This window comes from Oryzias melastigma, linkage group LG7 (genome assembly GCF_002922805.2).
Source record: "Oryzias melastigma strain HK-1 linkage group LG7, ASM292280v2, whole genome shotgun sequence".
Classification (NCBI taxonomy): Eukaryota; Metazoa; Chordata; class Actinopteri; order Beloniformes; family Adrianichthyidae; genus Oryzias; species Oryzias melastigma.
The window spans coordinates 30,750,759-30,759,414 of NC_050518.1; the positions used below are offsets into that span (position 1 = coordinate 30,750,759).

Here is an 8,656-nt window from a genome sequence, read left to right on the forward strand (position 1 = left end):
AGAATAGAACTGCTTATGTCCTTATAAACCATTTTAGAAGATGAAATTAATTCCTTTCCTAAACCAAATAGTTCCAGAGCATTATAAAGAAAGGGGTGTTCTACTGTATCAAATGCTCTATAAAAGTCTGGAAAAACAATGAGTGCTTGAGAGAGAATATGTTCCGAGTTATTTAATAAATCAAAAATGAGTCTTATATCATTACTAATGTGCCGATTGCTCATAAAGCCTCATTGTGTTTCATTTATAATTCCATGTAATTTTTTTAGTCAGTGGGCAAATACTAAGGCTAATAAGTTATAGTCTACATTTAAGAGTGTTATTGGTTCGAGCAGATTCTTCCTGAAAGGGGCTGTTCTCACTCTGTGACGTCAGATATTGAGGACCATCTCGTTTTCGTGAAAATGGGAGGGCTGCTGTTGAAAGCCAGGTTTTTAGAGGATTACTCAGAAAAGCATGAACGGATCAAAATATCGCTTTGGGGTCCTTTATAGTGAGGAATGAACAGTATAATACACTGAAAAGCTCAAGAGGTTGGGTTTTCATGGTATGGCCACTCTGAAAGAGAGCACTCATCTCCTCAATCAGCTGGACATTTTGATCCTTGAATTACAGAAATCGGGTAAAGTATGCTAGAGATATGGAGCGCTTAAAAAAACGTATGGAAAAATAATAATAAGAAGAAAAATAATGAAACCGAAGAACAATAATTTGATTCCATACTGCAATCAAACTAATAAATGTAATTTCAGGGAAACGTGCTATAAATGTTGTGGAATATTACGAGCGTTCCGTGAAGGCAGCATGAGCAGTGACGCAATGCATGGGCGTGTTGTCATGGCTGTGTGCAGCAGAAGCGTTCAGCCCGTTAAATACTCGTTTTCCTTCTAAACCAAACATGTCAGCGCGCGTGGCCGACACAAACATGGAGTGTCATCTCCCCGCAGAGTGAACGCCGTGCACGGAGAGCCGGTGAGTTTCCGCTACACGCCACGGCGGCTCGGATTTCGCGGCCAAACGTTCGGTAGCTAGCTAGCAGCAGGAGCTAGCGCCCGGACGGAGCCGCTGTCAGCCCGCCGAAAGCTGCTGCCGGGAAGCTGACCCCGCGCGCCCGCCGCCACAAGCCGTCCTCCAGCCGCGCGTGGCTCCGCTCGGATTAGCATCCGAAGCGGCTCCAGCTGCAATGATGGCCACCGTCCGTCTGTCCTTCCACGGACAGGCGGCCAGAGCGTGGCGGTACTCCGTTACCACCGCGTTACTCCCACAGTTACCAAAGGAACCGAGTAAAACTGAATCTGCTGGAGGAAGTACTCGAGTACTCAAGAACAGCTGGAATGGAACGGATTCATAGTTTAATTGTGTGACCAGGCAGACAATAAGCCTAGAGGGACGTTTTTTCCGGTACTTCTAAACACTGAATGGAACCTTTGATGATTTCGGTCTGGATAATAGAAACGATTCCTCAAGTTAGTGTTAAAACTCAGCAAACAGCCTGAACTGGCTCCTCCAGACCACAACGGATCCTTATCAGATTTAAAGGATCAGGACGAACAGTCCTTCACACCTGTGTGTTCTATACACCTGAGAATCTGTTCAAGCCTCACTGCAAACTGGAGTCTGTCACTGAAAACCAGGAGCCTGTTCCCGTGGTCGTCTTCTTCAACAACAGCAGAGGAACCGGGTTTCAGATTCCCAGGGAAAGCTTCAGATGCTTCCGTTCCAAGTTTGAAACCGGTTCATGAATGTTTTGATTACTGAAGTTCATGTTCAGGTCACAATCAAACATCAGATTTTCTAGATGGATAGATGCCACTGTCTTCGCTCACCAAGTCACTTCTGACTTTGTGCTGCCTTGAAGGGAAATCCCAACATTTGAAAAAATGAGGACACACTTGGAGCATCCTGGAGGAATAACAGATTTATTAAGACACATTTAAGGCAGAAGACGGTTGCTCTCCTTTTGCCTTAATTATATAAACTCTTCAACCAGTTTCTGCCTTGAATTGTTCTCAGAAATGATCCAGGAGGACAGATCCTCTAAATCCACCTGCGGTGTCTTCCTGCACCTGAGGCTGCACCTGAGGAGGCAGCACAGCTCGGTCAGAGAGCTGCAGGTGCTCACACCTGCACCAGGCTTCCGCTCATCTGCCGCGCTCCTCAGCAGGAAGTCCAGCTCGGACGCCAGGCTTTCCAAGCAGACTCACTTCCTCTGCAGAAACGTCTGGGAGTCTCGGGGAACCACAAAGCTGTTTAAGGAAGTGAAACTGCTCTTCCAGCTGTGATGAATATGTTCTGATTCAAAAACACAGAAGGAGCTGAACTTTTCCCCTCTGGTGTGGCTGTGGAAGGGCTGCGGTCATGAACCAAATCCCTTCACCATTTCCGTCAGTGCATTCAAGCAAAAACAAAAAACTGAAGGAAGAAAGAAGTTGAAATTCATAGAGGGATTGAAGGCCGTCCTCCCAAGTAGAATCTGCAGAAAGTCAAACCTGTTTGATAGCGGTGTGACAGCTAGCAGCTGTCTGGAGCAGCTTCAGACGGTGAACCCAGTTCAGAACCAGCCTGTGAAAGAAACCCAAACCAAGGTGAAGCCAAACTGACTGGTGGCTCCGCCCGGCAGCAGGAAGTCCTATACCGAAATGGCTGTTTGTAGGTTTTTAGAAAAGTCTTCCTCCGGGGATTGGAAACTATTCAATCAGATTTTTTTTCTCTGTTTCTCAGTCCCACAGATCTGTCGTCGTTTTCAAACGTTTGCTTTTCTGTGAAATTTTAACAGTAACGTTTAACTAAATTTATCGTTCTAATCCTGATTTTTCTGTCCAGATTGAAGCCTTGATCAAATGCAGACGCTAACCTGGACCTGGCTGAGTTTTCATGTGGAGGAGGACTGGCTGGAGAGGATCTGCTAACGTCTCCTCTGGCTGAGGTGTGTTTTGTTGAAACTCTTACTATGAAAAGTCAGCTTCCTGCTGTCTCAGAGTTCCTGCGCTGCAAAGCTCAGACCTCTCTGTTGGTCACCGGAGCTTCAGTCTGACCTGAAGAAACTGGATGTTTGCATTAGTCTGGAAAGTGTTGTTCTGGAGCATGTAGTCAGGTCTGGGTCATGGCGTTGGTCCTGATGCTGATGTACAGTTTAAAAACTCTTTTTTTTTTTTTTTAAAAAAAGCTGAAAATTCTTTGGTTTGGAGGTTTTCCATAGAAGCTCCATGAGAGTGGCGGCGCTGTAACATTGCCATATGTACTGAGCTGCATTCATGCGTGCTTTTGTGGGCACAGAGGAAGACGACCTCAGGTTTGCTTCCTGCTCTGTGACGTAGTGCCCTTGAGCATCACGCTGATCCCATGTGTGAATGCGTGAGTGGAACTGCATCATGATGCGCCGTGTTGCATTCAGTCAGACTTTTGTCAAAGGTGTCGTCTGCTGGAACTCGCATGGAGCTCCATCAAAGGTTCCTCCTGAACTTTTGTCCGTATTGCCGCTAACGGTGTTTGATGAAGTGCTGGTCTCAGTGTCAGACTGTGCAGAGAATGAACCGCTCCTTTCATGCTCTGAAGAACAACACATCTGTTTGATGGGGAACACTGACTCGTTTGTTAGCGGGATGACGGACGGCGGGAATGAACTTCGTTTAGTCCTGTGTGAGCAGGCGGGCTCTGAGCTGCACGCTCGCCAGCGCACGTGCCTTTGGGACCCATGTGGTGGCCGTCCTCCTCTGCGGCTGCATAAGGAGGACACTCGCACTCCAGCTTGGAGGTCGCAATGTGGTAGGTGTCACCGAAATGATCTCCAGCCCCCCCACAAATATGAAAATCCTGATTGAAAAGTAATCCCCCATTGCGGTGCTGACATGTTTCAGTAGCTCGGTCTGTCCCTGTGCATGGGATCCCCCCCAGTGCTGGAGCCTGCAGGTAGTCTGAGTGAAGCGAAGCCGCTGCCCTGTTTTACACCAGCGTGAGGACATGGCGAGCTCGGCGGGGCGCGTCTCCCTGCCTCTGCTGCGTGGTGGTCATCCCTGCTGACAAAGCACAGAGGAACATTCGCTGACTGCAGGTCGCCGCTGTCCTGGACCCCCCCACATCGGGGTTCACTCTTGCAGAGCAAGGGGGGGGCTTCAGTGTGAACGGCTGCTCTTCTTCAGCTTCTTCAGATCAGAAAAGTTTTTATTTTTATCTTGAAGCTGCCGGATCCTCCGTTTATGGAGTTGAGAGGTTGGGGCTGCTCCCTCGGTTTCATGTGTTCTGCTGCTCATCACCATAACAACAGGTAAACCGGCCAATCAGAAGGGCCGCTTTGCCACTTCCTTGGGGCTGCAGGCTTTGCTTTTCCTTTGGAAGATGTTTGCATGCCTTTAATATTCCTGAACTATTCGTCCTGTTTTGAATAAACCTTTATGCGACCTTGTTAGAAAGGAAGAAGGCGGCACCCCGCTCCCCTTTCGGGGAGGGGGGGTCAGTAGTTTGGTCTGAGACAGGCTCAGCGTTAAGTTATTGAATCATTTCCATGTTTGAGTCTTTGTGACACAAAACGCTGTGGCCACACTAAGTATATAAATAAAGTTTTATTTGAAGAGGATCAGTGTCAAAGACCAGAATTGCTTGAATCTTCGATATGACCTTTGGCACAGCTAATTATAATAAATTGTAAATTAGAACCGGTTCCACAGCAGAGATGGACACCATCTGAGGCTGCAAAAAACTTCTCAAATTCTTGCTTTTAATCTTCTGCCGTCTTGGTTTGCTTCGCCTGCTGAAAGAATGACAAAAGCATTGTGTTCTGTTTCCTAGAAAAAAACTCAACATTGTCTTTAAATGAAGGTTTTTCCAGAATTCTAGTAGATAATCTGGTGCAAAGATCAAACTCCAGCAGCAGAAATGTTCAGAGCTTTCCCACGTCGCTCTCCTGGCTGATATATTTACCTGAAGCACAGTCCGCACAGAAGATAATCTCTGTTTTTTGTTTGTTTTTCCCCTGGGGGGGCATCAGGCGTGTACTGCGCTTGAGCAACATTTGCTTGATGAAAACAGAAAAAAAGAAGCTGGAGGTAGAAGAGAAATAAAAGCAGTTTGTTCCAAAGCAAAGCCCAAAGTTCACAGCTAACCAAACAGTGCGTTTGGACAGGAGGGGTCTACTCCTCTGCTGGGGTGCTTCAGGTTCCTCTGTCCCTGAGCTGCAGAGATTAGCAGACGGAGCTGTGAAGACAAACAGGACCAGAGCCGCTGGCATGTTTAAGAGCGGGCTGAGGACCATGGGGAGTGAGTACATGTCTGTACTCCGGCTCTGCTGAGATTCAAAGCTTTCTCTACCTAGAACTTTGTAGAACTTTCTCTACCTTCACCTTAGCCTGAATTTACCTGCTGCTTTACGGTTCTACTTTCATTCAACTTGCTGCTAAACTTCAGTGTTGGAAACGGAGGATTCAGGGGGAAAGATGCAGCCGTTGCGTGCCTCTTCCCTTTCTTCTTTCTTCTTCTGCGTTTGCTCAGTGGGTTAAACTAGATTTTATTTGGGTCTGTTTTTATTATCTGTGTCCCTTTTTTAAGGACAGCTTTTTGCGTAATATTCTGGACCTCTTAGTTGAAAGTTCTGCAGCCGGTAGTTCATCCTCCACTGTGGTGATGGAGCCATGCTGCTGTAGATGTTGGTCTGGAATCTTCAGAGAACTTTGACCATATGCATCTGACCACAGACGCCATCTCACTTTGAACCAGTCCATTTCAGGTGGGTCCACAGGACTTCACCGTTCTTCTGGACAAAATTCAAAGTGACGTCCTTTCTGATGATGGAGCTGTAGTTCATCTGCAGGCGAGGAGGATGGAGGCTTCAGGGAGTTTCTTGGATCATTTAGGAATGTCTCAGACTCAATCATGTCCACGAGGGATGAGGGTCCAAAGACCGCAGGCGTGTCCCTGACCCACACAGATTCCTCCAGTTTCTCAAACTTATCATGAAGTTCTGTAGAAGATTGTCTGAACCTTTGCTGTCTGAAGAACATTTCCACAAGCTTTTATTTGCTCTTTTTTCATAGCCATCTTTATTTTGAGAGACTCGCCCCTGATGATCATTCCTCAGATGAAATAAGAAATAAATTATCTCTGTGGTCAAACTGCAGACCTGCACCATTGTCACATGACAGGAGCTCATTCAGTGGATGAAAGTGCTGATCTCTGTTTAAGTTATTGTTTTGTTTGCCTTTTTAAAAATCATGTGCCGAGCCCGCACGAAGGGTTTTTTAGGACCCGCGCAGGGGTTTGTTGCGCGCGGGTGAGGGAGGCCGATAGGGCGGCGGGGGAGCAAGCCCACCCGTCGCTGCATCAGCAGCAGCAGACCCTCGTCCGCCGCCCGCGCGGGCCGCCTCGGCGGACGACAAAGGACGCTCCGCAGCAGCGGCGGCGCCTTTCCTTTTCCAGTAATGATCCTTCCGCAGGTTCACCTACGGAAACCTTGTTACAACTTTTAATTCCTCTAGATAGTCAAGTTTGATCATCTTCTCGGCGCTCCGCCAGGGCCGTGGCCGACCCCGGCGGGGCCGATCCGAGGACCTCACTAAACCATCGGTAGTAGCGATGAGCGGTTTGTAAAATACAAACCATGACAAAACCTGCAGCCTCCTTTCGCCTTTCGCTTGCTCCCCGCCATCGCTGTATGAGCTTTCACCATCGTCATCCGAAGCCCCTGTATCCTCAGATGAGGAAACCTCCGGTTCAAACTGGTAGGGCTGTACACCCTCCGAACCCTGTGTCGTTAAAATTCCCGTGTTTGATGAAGGCTCATCACCTTCATCCAAAGAAATATCCACTAAATCGTGGTCTACGTCGCTTCTCAAACCGTCCGCCATTGTTGTTTACACTCTGGCATCCCTGAAGTGACGTCACGCGCAGCCCCCGCCCATCACCACCTATCGCCCAAATTTAAAGCTGTGCACGACCATAAAATGATCAATAAAATCGCTTAAGTGAATATTTTTATCGGATTCTTTTTCCAAGTTCCATTAACTTTCTAAATTAAAAAAAAAATTATAGCCACTGCACGAGGCCTTTAATAATCCTCCAATATTGGACGTTTTATTGAAAATATCAACCTTTCATTTGAACAGATATTATTCTATCAGGTTCTATTTTGGTTGATGTTATTTCCACGTATTTTTAGTGCGATCAGCACAAAAACTGATAGAAATTCATGTTTTCCACATTTAAAACCTTCAGTAAAGACAAACATCTCTGCATTATGTACACATTTTAATCTCTTCCCAGGATAAATGTACTTGTTGTTCTACAGGATATTTTAGGGGATAATTGTAAAAACAGGAATGGTTTGGTTCAGTGAAAATGTTCAGAGCAGCTATCAGCCACGTAGTTCCAGCTTTCAAAATAAGAGCGGCCAAATAAAAGAATCATCTCTGGGTGAACGTATTTCATAACATTATGTGGAAATAGTCATTTTTACATTTTTGTCAACAGTTTTCATTTAATTTGATCATTTTTACCTTTATTTTCCTGCAGATCAGACACAGTTATGATCAAAAACAAAGAGGAGTGATGTTAGAACCACGGCTGAGCTAACAGCAGCTCACTGACCGCAGTAGAAAACATTACAACAGGAATAAGTTTGACTTTAATGTCAGACACGCTGGAATTGTCTGACTTTTACTCTGTTTACAAGGATTATGCGAGAATGGAAGTTTAGACAACTTTGAACAGCAGCAGCTGCTTCTGCAGGCACTGAGACAGGATTACTGACATTTCTTCTTTGATTTGTGAACGATCTAAGAGGAGAAAACCAATACAACCAGGTAGGACATTTATAAAATAAATATTGTACACATTTCTGTTACATTTGGTTAGGTTAGCTTTTATTATTTATGTAAAATTCCTGTAAAAGTGTTCGGCTGTCAGCTTTGCCATTCTAAACAATATAAGCCGGAAGCTACTCATCACACATCCATCGATGTGTGACGTCACGTGAAAAGGGTCAATTCAGTTAAGCTAGCTGTATGATCACAGATTCAGACTTACAGAATCAATAACTCTTTTAAAAAAGTTTCAAACTGACTGCAAGTGTCGCTATCGGTTTGTCTTAACTTAAGCAACAACCTCTAAAGGTATTTCAACAGAAAAAGACAGTTTTTGTTTCTTTTTAATGTGAAGCTCTTCATGCTGCAGACAGATGGCTACACAGCAGCTGCTAACTTCTAAATGCTAGCTCTGTGATTTAACTCCTTAGGACCCGAGCTGTCCTTTGATATGCCTGTTTTATTTATCTGACAGAGAAATAACAGTTAAGAAAATTAACTACTGTGGTAATAAAACTGAAAATGTGATGTCTTAAGAACTTAAAAAAGGATCACATAATCTTAAAAGCAAAAAAAGACATGGTTCTAATGATATGAGCTAGTCATAAACACTCATCATCAAATTTATGCTAAAACAAAGTCATAATTTATTGTTAAGAATTTTAAAAGAGGACAGGAATCACATTTGGTCAAAAATGTTTAATAGCTCTAAAGATGTTAAAGCTAAAGTCACTTTATCACGAGACTAATTATCACTTATATAACAAGAAAATAGTTATTTCTTTCTTAGTTTATATTTGCTGTATTTTTACTTGTTTATTAACGATACTTCACAGAAGTGTTTTATTTAAGTTTTTAATGATAAA

The 8,656-nt window shown here is 44.8% G+C and overlaps 1 protein-coding gene across 2 annotated transcripts in view; it reads left to right on the forward strand.

Annotated features, from left to right (window-relative positions):
- The first annotated feature begins 803 nt into the window (after positions 1 to 803).
- mib2 (mindbomb E3 ubiquitin protein ligase 2) overlaps positions 804 to 8,656 on the forward strand; it is a 32,970-nt gene continuing 25,117 nt past the window's right edge. Inside the window, exons 1-2 of one of the 2 annotated variants that reach the window (XM_024279331.2) lie at positions 804 to 972; positions 2,824 to 2,926. Coding sequence is in view for 1 of the 2 variants with exons in the window: in XM_024279323.2 (XP_024135091.1) it covers positions 5,223 to 5,253 (31 nt within the window). In the remaining variant the exon portion in view is untranslated. Of the gene's footprint in view, positions 973 to 2,823; positions 2,927 to 5,102; positions 5,254 to 8,656 lie in introns of those variants that run through there. The other variant, XM_024279323.2, reaches the window with a different exon arrangement.